The sequence below is a fragment of the Saccopteryx leptura genome, chromosome 3, assembly GCF_036850995.1.
Source record: "Saccopteryx leptura isolate mSacLep1 chromosome 3, mSacLep1_pri_phased_curated, whole genome shotgun sequence".
Taxonomy (NCBI): Eukaryota; Metazoa; Chordata; class Mammalia; order Chiroptera; family Emballonuridae; genus Saccopteryx; species Saccopteryx leptura.
The window spans coordinates 363,703,995-363,722,687 of NC_089505.1; the positions used below are offsets into that span (position 1 = coordinate 363,703,995).

Sequence of the window (18,693 nt, forward strand, 5' to 3'; positions counted from 1 at the left end):
GTGCAGTCAGAGGCACAGGCAGCTCCCCCCCCCCCCCAATCACAGCTGTGCAGTCAGAGGCACAGGCAGCTCCCCCCCCCCCCCCGCCCCAATCACAGCTGTGCAGTCAGAGGCACAGGCAGCTCCCACCCCCGCCCCAATCCCAGCTGTGCAGTCAGAGGCACAGGCAGCTCCCCCCCACCCCAATCACAGCTGTGCAGTCAGAGGCACAGGCAGCTCCCCCCCACCCCTATCACAGCTGTGCAGTCAGAGGCACAGGCAGCTCCCCCCCCCCAATCACAGCTGTGCAGTCAGAGGCACAGGCAGCTCCCCCCCCCAATCACAGCTGTGCAGTCAGAGGCACAGGCAGCTCCCACCCCCCCCCCGCCCCAATCACAGCTGTGCAGTCAGAGGCACAGGCAGCCCCCACCCCCCCCCCCGCCCCAATCACAGCTGTGCAGTCAGAGGTACAGGCAGCTACCCCCCCCGCCCCAATCCCAGCTGTGCAGTCAGAGGCACAGGCAGCTCCCCCCCCCCAATCACAGCTGTGCAGTCAGAGGCACAGGCAGCTCCCACCCCCACCCCTATCACAGCTGTGCAGTCAGAGGTACAGGCAGCTCCCCCCCCCCCGCCCCAATCCCAGCTGTGCAGTCAGAGGCACAGGCAGCTCCCCCCCCCCCCCGCCCCAATCACAGCTGTGCAGTCAGAGGCACAGGCAGCTCCCCCCCCCCCCGCCCCAATCACAGCTGTGCAGTCAGAGGCACAGGCAGCTCCCCCCCTCCCAGCCCCAATCACAGCTGTGCAGTCAGAGGCACAGGCAGCTCCCCCCCCCCCGCCCCAATCACAGCTGTGCAGTCAGAGGCACAGGCAGCTCCCCCCCCCCCAATCACAGCTGTGCAGTCAGAGGCACAGGCAGCTCCCCCCCCCCCGCCCCAATCACAGCTGTGCAGTCAGAGGCACAGGCAGCTCCCACCCCCACCCCTATCACAGCTGTGCAGTCAGAGGTACAGGCAGCTCCCCCCCCCCCCGCCCCAATCCCAGCTGTGCAGTCAGAGGCACAGGCAGCTCCCCCCCCCAATCACAGCTGTGCAGTCAGAGGCACAGGCAGCTCCCCCCCCCACCCCTATCACAGCTGTGCAGTCAGAGGTACAGGCAGCTCCCCCCCCCCCGCCCCAATCACAGCTGTGCAGTCAGAGGTACAGGCAGCTCCCCCCCCCAATCACAGCTGTGCAGTCAGAGGCACAGGCAGCTCCCCCCCTCCCAGCCCCAATCACAGCTGTGCAGTCAGAGGCACAGGCAGCTCCCACCCCCCCCCGCCCCAATCACAGCTGTGCAGTCAGAGGCACAGGCAGCTCCCCCCCCCAATCACAGCTGTGCAGTCAGAGGCACAGGCAGCTCCCCCCCCCCCCGCCCCAATCACAGCTGTGCAGTCAGAGGCACAGGCAGCTCCCCCCCCCCGCCCCAATCACAGCTGTGCAGTCAGAGGCACAGGCAGCTCCCCCCCCCCCCAATCACAGCTGTGCAGTCAGAGGCACAGGCAGCTCCCACCCCCCACCCCCAGGACATACAGGTTGTCAGGGGGAGCCAGAATTGGCTCCCAGGTCTCTCTCATCAGGTCTGCAAAGGAAGAGAAACGGGACCTGGGGAGTCTAATAATGCTTAAAATTTTTCCCCCATTGATTTGAGAGAGAGAGGAAGGAGAAAGGGAGAGGGAGAGAGACGCATCACTTTGTTCCATTTAGTTGTGCACTCATTGATTGCTTCTTATGTGTGCCCTGACCAGGGGTTGAGCCTGTGACCGAAGTATGCTGGGATGACACTTGACCTATTGGGCCAACTGGCCAGGGTCTACTAATGTATCTTTTGAAAGAGTATCCTGCTTTTTAGGGAAAGCAAGGTGCTTTGCTAATCACAAAGTTTGAGTTTATCCGTATCTTCTTCACTGAACATGTACTGAATGGGCATCCATGCCAGGTGTCACGCCAGACATCTGTGACACAGAGCGACCGAGACAGAGAGAGACCCTGTTCCCTTAGAGGGTAGGTAGGGTGACACTCTGACTTTCCAAGAAAACTAAAAACAGAAGTCTTACCTTTCTGAGGTAGTTTAGGAAGAACTCTTGGGCCGAGGGCAGTCTTCGCAGAACCGGTGCTAATTAATAAATAAAAATCATTTAGGACCTAAAAGAGCTATAACATCAGCAGTGACAGATTATGCAAGGAGCTCACAGGTGTTTTCATGACTGACCTAAACCCTTTTCAAAATTTCTTTAGCCAAAGATTATAGTTTATTTCCCATCATTCATCTTTTCCCAGAAATGTAACATTTCTGAGAGCCCCTGGCACACTACCATGTGTCCCCAGTGCAGCCTACAGAAGTGACAATCACATGTGATCCCACGCGTGGCCTCGCCGTTCCCCACATTCAGATGAGGAGACCGGAGGGTGTGGCACTTCAGTGAGAAGGTCCGAGGCTGGTTGGTGGTGGACGTGGACGTTTAGACCCGATGCTACCGGACTCCAGAGCCCTCGTTCCCCAGAGGGAGCGGTTGGTGTGTCAGGCCTCCACTCCCCTGAGCTGTGTCTCCTTGGGGACGTGTATATGCGCAGGGGAGAGGCCCAGGTCCTGGGACAGAAGTCCACCAGGGTCGTCTGAATAAGCCCCACTCCCGTCACCACTGAAATGCCAGCACCTCAGGGGCCTCTCTGCTCGCTGGAACTCCTGGCTCCCCTTTCACAAGAGGCCACAATGCTCTCAGGACACAGAGGTGCTGCAGACCCCAAAGGCACCAGCCACCGAGTGCCCGAGTCGGCCGTGGGCTCCTTCCAACACCTCACTTCCCCTTTCCTGTCCTCTGATGTCCGAGAAGTTGGCTCTTCCATTGAAAGGAACAGGAAATGCCAACAAAAACCCAAGTCACCGAGGGAAGATGACCCGTGTGTCCTGTCTTCTATCCTGGCCCTCAAAGCCCCTTGGTATTCACGCTCTCTCCCCACTTACGTCCCACCTGCCTCCGGGCTACTGGACAGAGGAGGCTTACCTTGACTGCTGAGACAGCCCCTCAAACTTGTTCGTGGTCTTACTTGACGATGTTGGACCCATGTCATTACCTACAGGGAAAAGCAAATGCAGAAAGCTGCAGCCTCAGACGGGGAAGGGGACTGTGTGGGGCTGTGGGGCCTGGCACACAGGCGACGCTAGGTTCCCGAGTCTGAGACTGCAGCCAGAACAGCATGCGTAGCTTCACCCAGAGTCCGTTCCCAGGCCGGGAGATGCGGTTCAGGAGAAACACACACCCCACAAGCATGTGACGTGTGAACACGGTTCGTTCACTAAGCACCTACTACGTACATACAAGGCATGACACGGAGCAGGAGGCACCAAGCTAATCAGACGCCACTGCTCTTGCTGAGTTGACGGTCTGGCCAGGGAGACACAGAGGACAAACCGCACGGTGGCGCGGCGCAGGCTGGATGCCGCCTAGGCTGGGGCTGTGAGAGGGAGCCAGTGTCTGAAGCGACCTGGTCGAGGGGCAGGGGCGGTGTCTTTGGGGAACGTGCCCGACTGCGGAGCGCTTTCTACCGGAAGAGCGCCGGGAGCAGCACGTGCGCTGTCCCGAGGCAGGGAGGGTGGCTAGGACCAAGGCAGCTCCTCCGTGCCCACTCCCAGGAGGAGGCAGGGCGGCACGGCCAAGGGGCCGGGCACCCAGAGGAGTCCTCAGGAACCTGCTGCTCTCTCCGGCTCGTCTACTTCCTCGCCTGCCCTCCAATGACTGCTCTGGAAACCCCGGTGCCCTCGATCAGCAGACCCCTCTCCTCCTGTGCCCAGAGGCCCATGACACCTCCCGGTAGCTCAGGGAAGGGCTGGACGGGGAGGCTCAGGGCAGGAGGGCTGGCGGACAGCACAGGGCCGAGCACACTGCTCTGCTGCCCCTCGGCCCGGGGTCTCCCTCCCTCAGCCTCACAGACAAGGGGGTCTCTCTCCTCGTTGTGAAGACGGAAACGAGGGTAAGTGAATGAGCAGCCCCAGGTTACGTGGCTCAACGGTATACCTGGAAGTCCTGACCACAAGTCTCCATGCTTTTCCTTACCCACCACGACTCCCTAAGAGCGACACTGACCATGGCAACTGCTGCTTCCTGGGCACTCACTGTGGGGCGGTTCAGCGCTCAGTGCCTCACGGCCATCACATTCACGAGGCACGTGGTATAATCATCCTCCATTTTACACAGGGAGAAACACACAGAGAAGTCAATCAAGCCCAAGGTCAGGCAGCTGGTAAAGGTCAGGTCCGGGAAACAGAGCCGGGCAGCCCACCTGCAGGGTGTGTACTGAACTATGCAGTTGATCACCGCCCATCCCCGGAGCCCACCGGGCAGGGATCTAGGAGGGGCCTCCCGGACAGAATGTTCTCTGGCCACTTAAGATGGCTCTCCACCCTCCAAAGACACCGTGTATTTCTGTTTCTGTAGCACAGCCCACTGTCTCCTCTTCCTGCAGTACCTGTCCCCTCCCACTAGGAGTCAAATCTCACGCAACCTTAAAAGAACATCTCCCAAGCCGACTTCCGAGAACTCCTCCCCGGCCAGACACCACTGCCTGAGCGCCCACACCCACTGATTTTAAAGAGCGGTTCAGGACGCAGAGCCTGGAGCCACACAAGCCTGGGTTCGAACTCTAACCATGCCACGGACTGGTGGGCATGAGTTTGGACTACATGGCTTTCTCCACTAAGCCTCAGTTCCCCGATCTATCAAATAGAGACAGTCCCTACCCTTCCGAGATGGGCAGGACCGTTACCAGAGATAAACTCAAGAGTGCAGAAGCCAGTGCTGGGCCTCAGGGGGCCTGACACAGGGGGCCTTGGAATCACTCACAGTTACTCGATAGGATGTAACAGAGATGATCTAACCCACGAGTGACTACCCCAGAGGTGAGGTTCTGCCTCGTTCACCTCAGAACCCTGCTGTCCAGCCCCAGCTCCGGCACGGGTGGTGACGAGGTGCCTGCTGAATGTGGGCCGGACCACAGCACCGCCTCAGTCCGCCTGCCCTCGGCCGGATTCTTACACACCTGGGTGGGCAGGCGCCTGCGGCCTGGCGGACAGGAACCCCGTCACGCTCACGCTGAGGCCAAGGCCCCCCCCGCCATGCCCGGTAAGAAAAATGCGGTTTAGAGAAAGGTCTGAGAACAGGACAGTGTCGGAGGGAGCGTGGGAAGAGGCGCAGCTCAGTCCCCTGTCCCCTCCGTGCAGTCGGGACGGGACTCGGGTCACACGCAACCGCACAGAAGAGGGAGCCGAGGAGAGCCGCTGGGCCGGCACTGGAGAACCTGTGGTCACTCTCTTCAGCTCAGGAGCTGTGGCCAAGAGCCTGCGGAAGGAGAAGCGGGCAGGGGCCCAGCAGCGACTGGCCTGGGGGCTCCGGCATCTTCCGGAACGTGTGGTCACTCTCTTCAGCTCAGGAGCCGTGGCCAAGAGCCTGCGGAGGGAGAGGCGGGCAGGGGCCCAGCAGCGCCTGGCCTGGGGGCTCCGGCATCTTCTGGAACGGTCGATAGTTAAATGAGCTTCAAAGTCAGAAATGGGTTCAAATGCCAGCTCCGAAGCCTCTGTTCTGTGACAGCCTCATCCGTACACCAGCCACAACAACTGTCTCTATCTTATAGGCTAGTTGTGATGGATAAAAAATGTCAAGCAATCCTGGCAAACAATCTCCAAGTGGCAGAAGCCATTCTTATTTCTGCGACTACATGCAAAATGGGTCGGGGGGAGTGGACAGGAGAAGAAACTGGGAAATCCAAGAAAAAGGAAATACAGGGACATTTCTAACCGCGCAAGCCAGCACGACTTCCAATAAACAGGTGTGCCTGCCGCAGTCAGACATTTCAGTTCCGAGCCTTTTCCCTGGGAAGGTCTGGCCTTTGAAATCTGAGAAGTGAATATAATTCTGGGATAGTTTTTCATCCATTATCGGCTCTACATTAAAAAAAAAAAAAAAAAAAAAAGAGCTGATATAACTTGAAGTCCCAGAGGCCTGAGAAATGTAAGTGATTTCCAGAGGTCACTCAGCCAAAATCGGTAGAACAGGATCAGAACTCGGGCTTCTAGAAGGTTCTCTCCGTGCACGCTATGGTTTCCCACAATGTGCACTGCAGATACTTCTCTGAACACGGAGCCTGCAGGTCCCGGGGGAACTGCTCTCAGGTCTGAATCACAGCTTGGGGGGCGGGGGGAAGAGAGTTCATTACCCGACACCGTGACCGATCACGAGCCGTGGGTTTTCCTTCGCTCTTGTCTTGCCTGCAAGGGCCTCAGGGCCACATCGGTGGTCTACTTTCAGCCTGTGACTGCAGGGTCCCCACTGCTGTGACGAGATCACAGGCCTGGGCTCTGTCCCTTTGCTACCCACACTCTCCCTTTGACTTCCTTTCCTTACTAATTTTATTTAAATCGTGTTCAAATATGTGTTAGCCTGTGAAAAGTAGGTTAAAAAGAAATTATTTTAACCCCAAAGGTAAGAGTGAATGACACACCACTTCAAAAATCAGGGTCCTCACAAAACCCAGACCTGCACACGGGCCCGTATATGTCCTGGTCAAAAGCCTGCCTTCGCTGTCCCCTGGGCCAGGTGGCTGTGTTCACCGTGGTCGTGGCTGTCAGTACACGATGCTGGGACTATTCTGGGGGTGGCAGACTGGTTCTGGTAGGGACTGAGCCTGGAGCGGCCCCCACCCCCGCACATCAGGGCGCTGCCGGCGGCCGAGGGCCACCACCAGGTGGGGTGGGTGGGGTGCCAACCTGCCGGCTCCCTGCTCCCGTCTCTGCTTCACGGACAAAGAAGCAAGCGCAGAGACCGGGCTGCCGATGTGTCCCGGGACTGCCCCGTGCCAAGCGCAGCGGACCAGGGACAGGGCGAGGCATGCAGGCTCCCCACCGGCCAGCGGGGAGGACCCGGGCAGGTGAGTTCACCTGTCTGGGTCTCAGTGCTTCCTACCCCATGAAACTGTGGTTAAGAATGAGTGAGGCACTGCTAACCAGACTGTTGACAGCTGGAGAAACTGAAGTATAAAACACGTCAAAGACACATGTTGAAAGTCACAGGGCTGGTGTTGGACCAGAACCCAGGCCTGCGGTGCAGGGTCCAGAGTGCTTCACGGAGACAGACACTGCGCACGCCCCCGTGAGGAGACCACCAAGCCCCTGGCGAGTCAGAGAGGCACAGAACTGCGTGACAGTCCCAGCCCAGAGGGGACACCGAGCAGGGGTGGGGGTGGCGGCCAGACTGGGGAAGGCCTTTCAGCAGATCCCTGGAGAGTCAGTCTGGAAAGGTGACGAAGCGTGAACACGAATCGGTAGAACGTTCTAGACTGAGGTCATACAGTGAGCAAAGGCTCGGTCCTAGGGGGAGAATATAGCCTGTGAGCCTGGTGTGCGGCAGACACGCCCCATCTCAGGGGTTGGCAGGTGAGGCAGAGCTAACAGGCGGTGCCAGCACCATGTCTCATGCCTGATGTCTGCCCCCCAGGTCTGAGTCTTGATCCCAGACAGTCCACGGGACCGCAGCTCAGGGAGGTGCAGGGGACCACCGAGCATGGGACAGACTGGTTCCTAGAGGGAAGCCATGGGCATCAGATGCTGCCTAGGAGTCTGACACCCCGTGGGCTTGATGAACAGCCAGCCTGGCCCCGCCCCTGGCCTCTGGAATGAAACGTCAGCGGCAGATGGGTAGGGAGAAAACTGAGCAGCCATGACCTGACATAAAGCACGGAGATCAGGATCAGAGTGACGTGACCTGCGTGGTAGAAGTCCGGCTGTGTGCACATGTGCCCACGGCGGCCAGCACCGTTTCCTAAACGACAAACCTTCCTAGTCGCTGCTCACCCTGCGCTCCAGGTAAAGGCAGACTGCTCACCCAGCACCTGGCGGGGTCCTGGTCCGGCTCTGTCTCCCAGCCTCTGCCCTGTGTCTGTCGTGGCTGCCTGTAAGTGCATCTCAGAGAAGTGCTCACACCCCGGCACAGAAGGCATGGCCGGCTGACCCCAGGATTACTACCTGGGGTTGCCCGTGAGTGACCACCAAAGTCAGCGATGTGGACGCTGTCACTGAGTGCAGACAGCTTCTCATTTTTGCCCCGCAGGCTGGTTGGAGGTGGGAGGCCCTGGCTGGTGGGAGAGCCCCGCAGACGGACCAGTGCCCACAGCTTTGTGACGCCTGAAAGCTCCCAGCTGGTGGCACTAACTCATTCTCATAAAGTGGCAACTTTGTTTAGAGAAAAATGCCCTTTAGCCACAAAAAAATCCCCAAACCAAACCAAACAAAAACACACCAGCTGCTTCGTCCTGCTGCTGAGATGTGAGAGAGGCTAAGACAGTTCTGATTCTTCAGGCAGGAAACTGAAAAGCGGCAGATTTCATGGGAGGTGGACTGTGTCTTGTAAGTTGAACGGGGGGCTTCAACCTTACACAGAAATAAAGGCTGATCGAGGAAAAGAACTAAGTTTAGTAAACTTTGAAAAGAGGGTCATTCTGGTGACACGAAAACCCGCACAGGAAACTGACCATCCACGGCACGTTATTTGGGGAAAGTACCAGATTTCCTGGTGAAATCTGGGGACTCCTGGAGGCGCTGGAAAGCGGCCTCTGAAAACGGCAGGGCTATGGGCGACAATATGTCCATGTCACACCCTGCACTGTCCTTCCCTCGCTCGTCTTCCCCGGGGATGATTTCCCTAACACCCCTCTTCCAAGAGGCCTTCTCGTGCAGTGTGTCACGCCAGAATCTCCGCATTGCGAGAACAGGTCAGCTCCCACAGAAAAGAACACGCACCCAACCCCGTCACCCACTGCCGTCCTTGCGAGCCCACAAACTCCTCAAGCACGCGGGTGCAGCGTCCCCAGCAACAGGCCCGTAGGGATGCCGAGGGGCCCAACACACACTGTCGCACGCACCCTGTGGCATCTACGTCAGCTGACAGACGGCTGTGCCAATCTGCAAACGGCATCATGGCTTTTTCCAAAAATTCCAAAAATTCACAACACCTGATACGGACTTCTGACGAGGCCTTTCGAGGAAACTCGCTGGAAGGAGGAGGTGACACGTCCAGCAAAGCTGTGTGTCCCCATCGTGGGGAACACCCTTGTGCATGGCTGACACTGTTGACAGGCTAGTGAAGAGTTCTGCTGAACTCAAGAGGTAGACAGGGATGGAAACTATGTTCCTTGTGGAGGGAAATGTGTGATGGGCAGTCCCTGTCGCTGCAACGGTTCAAGGCGCCCGCTCTGGTAGGTTTGTTCTCAGGCGATCACTGACTACCTGCTGTCTACGGGGCTCAGTTCTAGGTGCAGCCAACACAGACAAGAGCACACAGACAAGAACCCTGCCCTCCTGGGGCTCAGACAGACCACCACCAGACACAAGGTACTGGGCACTGGGGCGGGGCCCCGGAGGACATGGGTGGGGCGGAAGTGTCTTTGGAGAGGAGGGCCAGGGGCACAGACAAGCAAGCCGAAGGAAGGAGAAGGGAGCTGGGAGCAGACAGCCCCCGGGGGAGAGAGCCTGAGGCACCCCAGGTGACAGAAGCCTGGTGTGGCAGCAAAGAGGCTGGGAGACAGAGCCTGACCAGGACCCCGCCAGGTGCGGGGTGAACAGTCTGTCTGCCTTCACCTGGAGCGCAGGGTGAGCAGCGACTAGGAAGGATTTGTTATCTAGGGAAACCATGCTGGCCGCTATGAGCACAACGGATGACTTAGCCCTTCTGAGCCAGTTTCCTTATCTGCCGACGAAGCTGCCGGGGTCTGTGTGCCTGGCAGCGCTGCCGCTGTGACTGAGTGCACTGTGGAAGGCCGCCTGGCACAGTGTCTGGCGCACAGGAAACGCTCAGCACTTAGTATCGTTACGATAGTTTTTAAATGGTTCTGAGTACCTTCCGACATGTTTCTCGGCCGTTAGAGGCCGCACCGGCATTCCCATGCACACCACCCCCTGGCGTGTGTGCCATCTGCTCTGCCTGCTGCGTGTGCTGAGTGTCCGCGGCCCACGGCGCCCCACGCCCCGGCTGGCCCTGGCTTTCGGATGACTTACCCCAAGGAACAGCGCCTTTGTTTGGGGGCCCGTGAGGTAGTGGGCTGGGAGGGTCAGACAGGGTTCTCTTGTGTCCGGGCGGTGGGGGGGGAGGCCGCTTCTTGGACAGGGTGGAGGTGCCGCCAGAGGTCTGGGCGCCTAGAGGGAGTGTCGAAGGTGGGCCCGATGGACCTGGAAAGGAACCGAACGGGGCAGGAAGGTTAGTCCCGGTCGCACAGGGTAGCCAGCACGCACCCATATCCACACACAGAAGGTGGTGGGACACCCGGGGGGGGGACGCTTCTTGGACAGGGTGGAGGTGCCGCCAGAGGTCTGGGCGCCTAGAGGGAGTGTCGAAGGTGGGCCCGATAGACCTGGAAAGGAACCGAACGGGGCAGGAAGGTTAGTCCCGGTCGCACAGGGCAGCCAGCACGCACCCACGTCCACACACAGAAGGTGGCGGGACACCTGGGGGCGGGGAGACGCAAGCGCAGGGCCAGACGCGGCCACGCCCACCGACCCCGTGACTCACAGACAGGGTTTTTAAAAATTGCTGGTAAAAAAGAAATGACAATAAAGGAAAGGTGTGTGTGTTTTGAAGAAACCGAAGCCCGTCCACACAGCATGCGAGTGCGCTGAGATCTCTGAGATGCAACGGGAAAAATAAGACATTTTAAACCAGTATGTCACTGGAACCATCGCAAACGCTGCTGAGGAAAGAAGGTGCTCGGGACGGCAGTGACATCCACGGAGGAAGCGAGAGCGAGGCCGACCCTCGATGGGCCGGGACACGCGGCGTCCACGGAAGACGGGCTGCCTCTCCACGACAGCTGCTGCTTTGTCAGCAAACTCTGCCTGGGTTTTTCTTAGTGACTTTCGTAAATAATGCAGGCTCTAACGCAAAGAGTCACTCAGGAAAAAGAAAAGTCCAAAAACATTTTTTTCCTCCAACTCTGACGATTGTTCTGAAAATCATAAGCCACTTATTATACTGGAAGCCTGAACATGTTATATAAATGAGGCACTAATTTCTAAAGATTTAAAAAAAATACCATCACACTCCAGAGGTAAAGACAGAGTAGCAATAATCCTATTAATATTTACACACATATACAGCGTTACCACAAAAGTTTTCACATTTAAAAAATTATTTTCCATTGATCTGTGAGAGAGAGAGAGAAAGAGAGAGAGAGAGAGAGAAGCATCAATCTGTTGCTCCACTTAGTTGTTCCATGTAGCTGTACGCTCACTGGCTGCTTCTCGTACGTGCCCTGACCTGGAATAGAACCCGCGACCTCAGTGAGCTCTATTTACTGAACTGCCCAGCAGGGCAAAAGTTGACTTTTTTGAATTAATGTTTTAAATTAAAAAAAAAGAAAAAAAGAGTTTGTTAAAGTTGCTATGGGAACACGTTAGTTGTAGCTATGCAAAGTGACATGGACGTGCTGCTATGGCGGGCACCGGGCACTCTATTCTGGGCACTCTGACACGCATCCCTTTATGTTTATCACTTGGTAGATGTTTTAACTATGTTCGGTCCACAAGCATTAAAAGAAAAAAAAATTGGCTCTGGCCGGTTGGCTCAGTGGTAGAGCATCAGCCTGGCGTGCAGGAGTCCCGGGTTCGATTCCCGGCCAGGGCACACAGGAGAAGCACCCATCTGCTTCTCCACCCCTTCCCCTCTCCTTCTTCTCTGTCTCTCTCTTCCCCTCCTGCAGCCGAGGCTCCACTGGAGCAAAGATGGCCCAGGCGCTGGGGATGGCTCCTTGGCCTCTGCCCCAGGTGCTAGAGTGGCTCTGGTTGCAACAGAGTAACGCCCCAGATGGGCAGAGCATCGCCCCCTGGTAGGCATGCCGGTGACAGAGTGTCGCCCCCTGGTGGCCATGCCCGGTGGATCCCGGTTGGGCGCATGTGGGAGTCTGCCTCCCCGTTTCCAACTTCAGAAAAATACAAAAAAAAAAAAAAAGAAAAAAAAGAAAAAAAGAAAAAAAAATTTTTTAAAGATGAAAAACAAAGAAAAGCTCAGAACGCTGCCACACCAGATGTCTAACACAGGATGGTAGCTGCTGACCCAGCAAGGGTCCAGAAGAGCTTCTTACAGTCTGTGTGTTAAAAGAAAAGCTTCATTATTGCTGGCTTCCTACCCTAGTAAAATGTGCTTTGGTCTCTCCCGTTACTAATGACTGATCAGGGCTGACACGGACCTAAAGCACCGTTTCTCAGAGGCGGCCTCGTCCAGGAAGGCAATGTCCCTCTCAGGCAGGGTAAAATGTATTCCCGCTCAGTCCTGTCCACAATGGAAGCCTTGCCATTACCCGCACCAACGTCAAATTACAGCACCAGTCACTGCAACTGCAGAAACGGTTTTATTTCTGTAACAATCAAGTCCCTGTTACTGTAGCCTTTCACTTGTATAATGCTCTGTAGTAGTTTTCAAAATGTGTCCATATATGCCATTCCCCTTGATTTTTATGATGACCCTGTGAAGTACGTGGGTGGGGGATTACGGTCCCCATTCTGCAGGCAGGAAAGTGGGGGACTTGGCACCATTAGGGTGACCCACGCAGGGCGGAGCTGGGATCACACAGCGGGTCAGCAAGGAGTGCACCTGTCACAGGATGCTGCTGTGTCTGAACGCCAGGGCAGCATTTCCTGCTTGGCACACGAGAAAGACAACAAATGCTCAGTATGAGGTGGTGTAACCTTCCCCTCGGAAATAAACGGAGACTAGATAACCTACAATGATAAGGTTCTGCAGCAAATTCATCTCTATCGCCATCTAGGGACGTACTGAGGCACTGCATCTGAAAAGTCATTACATCAGTTCCAAACCCTGCCTGGGAACAGAAGTTGCCAGACAGAATGTTAACGGCACCATGTCTCTGAGCCAAACTGCGCATGCAGGCCATCTCAGGAGTGACTGGACCAGAGTCATCCTCTCTCCACAAACCCAGCAAAACCAAGCCTCCGGAATCCTCATTTCAAAGTGAAGAGATCAGCGTTTCACATGTCATTACAGACTTTCTTCCCAGCGGCTGTTACAACCTGTGATGATATGTCTTTATTTACATATTTATTGCTTATTTTCCTTCGCCAGACTCCAGGTCCCGTTGGGACCCCGCTCTGGTGTATAGTCAGTTGAATTTAGTAGCTTACTATTGACTTAATGGGTAAATGAACTGCTACTTCTATCATTTTAAGGCTAGTGAGTGATTCTTAAGGAAGACTTAAGTCTCACTTAGGGTCACTAATCAAAAACCAGGGAGGAAGAGAAAATAGGGCAGAGAGGGGCAGTATGAAGTCCGAAAAGGAATGTTTAATGCTATAATCTAATTTCATGGAGAATACACATCCAGACCCCAGAAATAAGAGGCCACACAATCTTCTTGGCTGGGAGGCTATGGGTTATAAGTGGCTGAAAAAACGCTGTATTAGAGCACAGAAAAAGACTTTTTTTTTAAAAAAAAAATTTTTTTTTAATTTATTTTTATTTTTTATTTATTCATTTTAGAGAGGAGAGGGAGAGACAGAGAGAGAGAAGGGAGGGAGGAGCTGGAAGCATCAACTCCCATATGTGCCTTGACCAGGCAAGTCCAGGGTTTCGAACTGGCGACCTCAGCATTTCCAGTTCGATACTTGTTCCACTGCGCCACCACAGGTCAGGCGACTTTTTTCTTTTCTTTAAGATTTCATGCGTCTCTTGACCTGTGGTAGCACAATGGATAAGGTGTTGGCCTGGAATGCTGAGGTCTCCAATTCAAATTCAAAATCCTGGGCTTGACTGGTCAAGGTGCACAGGAGAAACAACTATGAATGATGCTTCCTGCTCCTCTCCCCTTTTCTCTTTCTTCTCTCTAAAGTCAATAAATAATAAATATTAAAAAAAAAAAGATTTCACAAGCTCAGAAAACTTCCAAAATGAATAACTAGTTTCCAAGCTCCAAAGGAGATGGTTTTATGCAAAATAAACTGGCTCAATCAGGAAAGAAGCAGTTCTGGCAGGATAAAGGAAGCTAAAACAAAACAAAATAAAGAATAAACAGAATCAAACCAATTAAAGAAGGAGGCAGCTGCACAGGGCAGGCCGCACGGGGCAGGCCGCACACGGCCGGTCTCTCCCCTCAGCTCCGCCCGCCAGGCCTGTGACCGGAAGGAAAAGATGCCGTGGACGCCTTTGCACTGGTATTGGCTAGTACGTCAACTCATCTTCTAGTCCTTTTTCCTAAAAGTGTGGGTCTGGTCTTCTAAAGCTGCTAGAAAGAACTCTGAGGTTAGTCAATTATTTGAGGGTCTTCTCAGGGAGACAGCGTGTATCTCAGCTCTTTCCTCGCGTACTGGGGTCCACTGTCTGCATCTCCAACAGCCTCCTGGCCGATCCACGTGGAAATTCTGTTGTGCCTTCAACTCCTGTGGTCCCCATGGATACCCCCCCACGGACACCCCTGAGCTGTGCGCCACGAGGACCTCGATGCCATCAGCTCGGGAGGTGTCTAGCTGAGGGCCATCCCTCAGAAGTGGGCCCAGCACGTGGTCAGGGTGCACATGGCCCAGGCACCTGATGATACCGCAGCTCAGGGGCCCCTGTCCAGGCCCGCAGCCGCACGGGCAGTTGGCAGCTCAAGCCCTGTTCTGCTCTCCTGGGTCTAACATTGTATAAATATTCAGTAAAACTCCCCAAAGGCTGCAGCTCTTCCCTGGGGCTCTCCCAGGACCATTTCCTCTATTCACTGAAGTCCCTCTATAAGAACACAGTATAGTCTTAGAATACAGAGTTCGTCTGATCAAAGCCTCCATCTTTAACAACAAGGAACTCTATCCACCTAAAAAGTCCACAAAAACCTGTCCTAAAAAACCATTCACCTACACCTGTGTATAGATATTAAAAAAAAAAAAATCCATTCCTAAAATCACAATCAACATGCTTTTTCAAATCTCCACATCTATTTCCCAAATTCTCTAGAGCAGTGGCGGTCAGTGCCGGTCCGCCAGCGATCTCACCATCTGAAAGCCGCCCTCAGGTTGTACGAATATTCCTCAGGTGTTCACAGGCATTACCGAGAACTCACCTTACTGTTGCAGTGCCATCAGAACCATCATTTTTGGGGCAAAGAGACCCAAGGCTCTGAGCGTTTAGGACACTGGCCGGCCAGTCACAGCCAGTGAGTCAGGCCAGGTGGCTCCTGCCGGACTCAGCCTTGACAGGACACACACAGCGTCTCTTCCTTGAATGGCACCACTGCTCAGGGCCAAACGTCACCTGGCGGCAATCTCCTCTGATCCATCCGCTTTGCCCGAGGGCCACTGCGTTTATCTCTGAGCATCCACGGGGGCCAACGTCACTCAGTATTCTCCACCTGTGTTAGCGCTGACTTCTCCTTCTTTTCCTGGTGAGCTTCCGCAGGGCAAGATCCTATTGTCTGTCCGTCAGTGCCCGGCACGTTCTGAGCACGGGGCAAGTCTACAGTGTAAGTCAAGAGTCTATCATAATGTCTTCAGACCTTTGGTCAGCAAAATAGAAAACCCAGAGATCTTCCATACTGGAGACCGAATAAAAGTGCAGCTCATTCAAAAAACAAAAAAAAACAAGGCCCAGAACATGGCTTTAACAATTATCCTGACAACCTTTCAAAAACACTGTCTGTATAATTTCTTTCTTTCCTTTTTCTTTTTTTAAGTGAGAAGAGGGCAGATAGAGAGGCTCCCATATGTACCCCGACCGGGATCTACCCGGCAACCCCCGTCTGGGACCGATGCTCCAATCAACTGAGCTCCCTTCAGCGCCCGGGCTGATGCTAAAACTAATCAAGCCACTGGCTGCAAGAAAGGAACACAGAAAGAATGGGGAGAGGAAGGGGAAGAGAAGCATATGATCGCTTAAAAAGTAGACAGACACACAGCCATTTCCAGAAGAGCTGCATGTACGGAAACAAAGAACTGAGATGGGGAAACTGGCACAGAGAGGTGGGGTGTGCCAGACACCTCGGAAGTCAGCGGAGACCTGGTCAGGATTCCTGCACGGCAGAGGGACGCTGACACGCACCCCACAGAGAACAGGGCCCTTGCTGTTCATCTGTCCTGCAAGCTCCTCTCAGGACGCCAGGGCTCAGGGCTGGCTCCTCAGCCACCACACAGACACCTTGCGTCCCAGAAGCACACTGCCCCGCTTCCCTGCCCACACCCTGGCAGCCCCGCCACCGAGACCTGAGCCTGGGCCAGCGGTCACTGCTGAGGGCAACATCACAGCCCCTGTCTCGCCAGCCGGGTGGCCAGTGCAAGGGGACAGGTGTGTAATGATATAAAAGGACTGGGGGAGATGGAGAGAAGCCAAAAAAAAAAAAAAGATCTAATATGAGTAAAAAGCAAGAGCCCACGGGAAGCTTTCAAATCAAGCTGCTCGGATGGCTGTCTCCCCACGAGAGCAGAGGCCCTGGCAACAGTCACGGCGGCCTACGGAACAGTGCCGCGGACAGGAAGGTGCCTCCTAGGCAAGTCTGGTTCACCCAGCAGAGCACGCTCACGGCGGCAGGCCACCTCCAGGCCCTAAGGATCCCCCTGTCCCTTCCTCTCTCGGCCCTCACTGCCGTGGACCTCACGTGACAGGCAGAGACATGGTGCACAAAATGCGGACACAACGGGTCTGGGCCTCGTGCTGCCAGCACTCTCAGCAGGTCCACTACACCACCTGAGATGTCTGGTCTCGCGTGAGGAGTGTCACCTCCTGACCGCGCACGTGCTTTGGGGACACGTCCTCACTGATTCTGTTGTTCGTCCATTCAACAAGCCCGGATAGAGCACCGCCCCTCTGTGCCAGGGGCCAGGGGAGCAAGGAGGCTCCCTCACAGCCCCTGGGCTTTGGGGGTTCTGTGTGGTCCCCGGGGGAGAGAGAGAGAGCTTCTCGATCTGTCTCCTGAGCCACAAGCCAAGCAGCTCTGAGCAGCACCCGAGCTGCCCGGAAGGCACGGACGGGTCCTGATGTCTCTCCCACTGGACCGCGATCGCCGAGGCACGAGCCCTCTCCACTCCTTGCTTCGCTCCACCCAGCATCCGGGCTCCATCCCAGCGTCCTGGACTGGGTGGCGAGCTGAGCCCGCCCAGCTGGGTGGAGCTGACTCCCCTCTGCTGAGCACTCGCTCGCTGCGTGCCAGCGCTGTACAGACATCACACCCGCTCTCTGAGCAGGGGCCCCGCCAGGCTGACGACAACCCTGACGCCCCACGGGGGTTGGGGCGCCGCGGGCTCTCAGCGGCTCGGGGCTCCGCGCTTTACAAAATGCTCTCTCCATGGCCTGTCTCCTTGGGTTCCAATGACAAGGGAGGGCAATTCCACCTGCAGGGCAAGGCAGAGAGGGACCACCTTCCCCAACATGGAAAAGTAGAAGCTAGAAGACCTGGCCTGACAGGTCCTAAGGCCCATTTCCATTTTCTGTCCTATCTCAGCCACCGTGTGACCAGAAGTTCCCTCGCCTTCCCAGGCTCAGCTCCTGCGCTGTACAATGGCGTGTGGACTGGGTTCCTCTCTCAGTATCCTCCCCCCCGCCCCCAGAAAGAGAGAGAGAGTCAGAGAGAGGGACAGACAGGGACAGACAGACAGCAATAGAGAGATGAGAAGCATCAATCATTAGTTTTTCGTTGCCCCTTGCGACACCTTAGTTGTTCACTGATTGCTTTCTCACATGTGCCTTGACCGTGGGCCTTCAGCGGACCGAGTAACCCCTTGCTCAAGCCAGCAACCTTGGGTTCAAGCTGGTGTGAGCTTTTGCTCCAACCAGATGAGCCCGCGCTCAAGGGGCCACCTCGGGGTCTCGAACCTGGGTCCTCCCAGTCCGACACTCTATCCACTGCGCCACCGCCTGGTCAGGCTCTCAGCATCCGTCTTGCTCTCAGATATCCTGGTTCTACAACCTAATTTTAGCTGAAAGATGAAAGAGAAACCCACCTTGGCAAGCCCGAGAAAGTTCTAGCCGTAACAGATGCAAAGTAGGGGGGCGAGCTACTGGTCTGCAGTGAGGGACTTGTGCACACCTGAGTTTACAGCCCTGGTTTAATCCCGCTGGACTGACATCTGAAGAGGGACCAGGCGGCCAGCATCCCTGTCCAGGGCTCCGGGGCGGCGAGCCTGGGCTCTGAGGTGGCGTCTGCCCCGCGGATGGGAGCTCTGCGCCAGCACGAGGCGGCTCTGCCTGCAGGCGATGCAGGTCGCCTCCCTGCATTCTGATGAGGCAGCTGGGGTTTCCGGAAAGGGTTCCCTGGCCGGACTGAGGAGGACGCGGTCTCCTGCTCCCCTCAGTACTGCCCTGATTAGCGGAGACTCTGACAGGAGTGTCTGTTTCCGCCTCCCCGGAAGCCACAGCCCCCGGGACCCCTCTACTCACAGTTGCAGAAATGACCCCTGTGTGCAGAGAGCCTGGCCTGACTTGCCAGGGAAGAGGGGCAACCCGGGTGACCGATCGCGTCAAGACACCCTTGTTTCCATGCAGATGGGCCTGCCAGTTCAACAGAACGAAGAGGAAAACGTGGAGGGCCACCCGACAGAGGGGGATTCTCTCTGCACAGCCTCAGCTGGCCTCCAACAACGTCTCCTCAGAACTCCCTTCCACCAGCACCGCCCTGCCAAGCATACGGGCGCGTGAGCCCAGCCGGAGGCGGGACCCAGCTCGCG

General features: G+C 55.9%; 1 protein-coding gene across 4 annotated transcripts in view; it reads right to left on the reverse strand.

Moving 5' to 3' along the window:
* The window catches only part of ASAP1 (ArfGAP with SH3 domain, ankyrin repeat and PH domain 1), a 327,653-nt gene that overhangs the window by 12,930 nt on the left and 296,030 nt on the right, over positions 1–18,693 (reverse strand). For 2 of the 4 annotated variants that reach the window (XM_066379533.1, XM_066379534.1), the window contains exons 25-27: positions 10,057–10,227; positions 3,020–3,089; positions 2,072–2,130 (exon numbers count right to left, since the gene is read on the reverse strand). In XM_066379533.1, the coding sequence (XP_066235630.1) occupies positions 2,072–2,130; positions 3,020–3,089; positions 10,057–10,227 (300 nt within the window). The remainder of the gene's footprint in view (positions 1–2,071; positions 2,131–3,019; positions 3,090–10,056; positions 10,228–18,693) is intronic. The other 2 variants (XM_066379536.1, XM_066379535.1) reach the window with 1 other exon arrangement.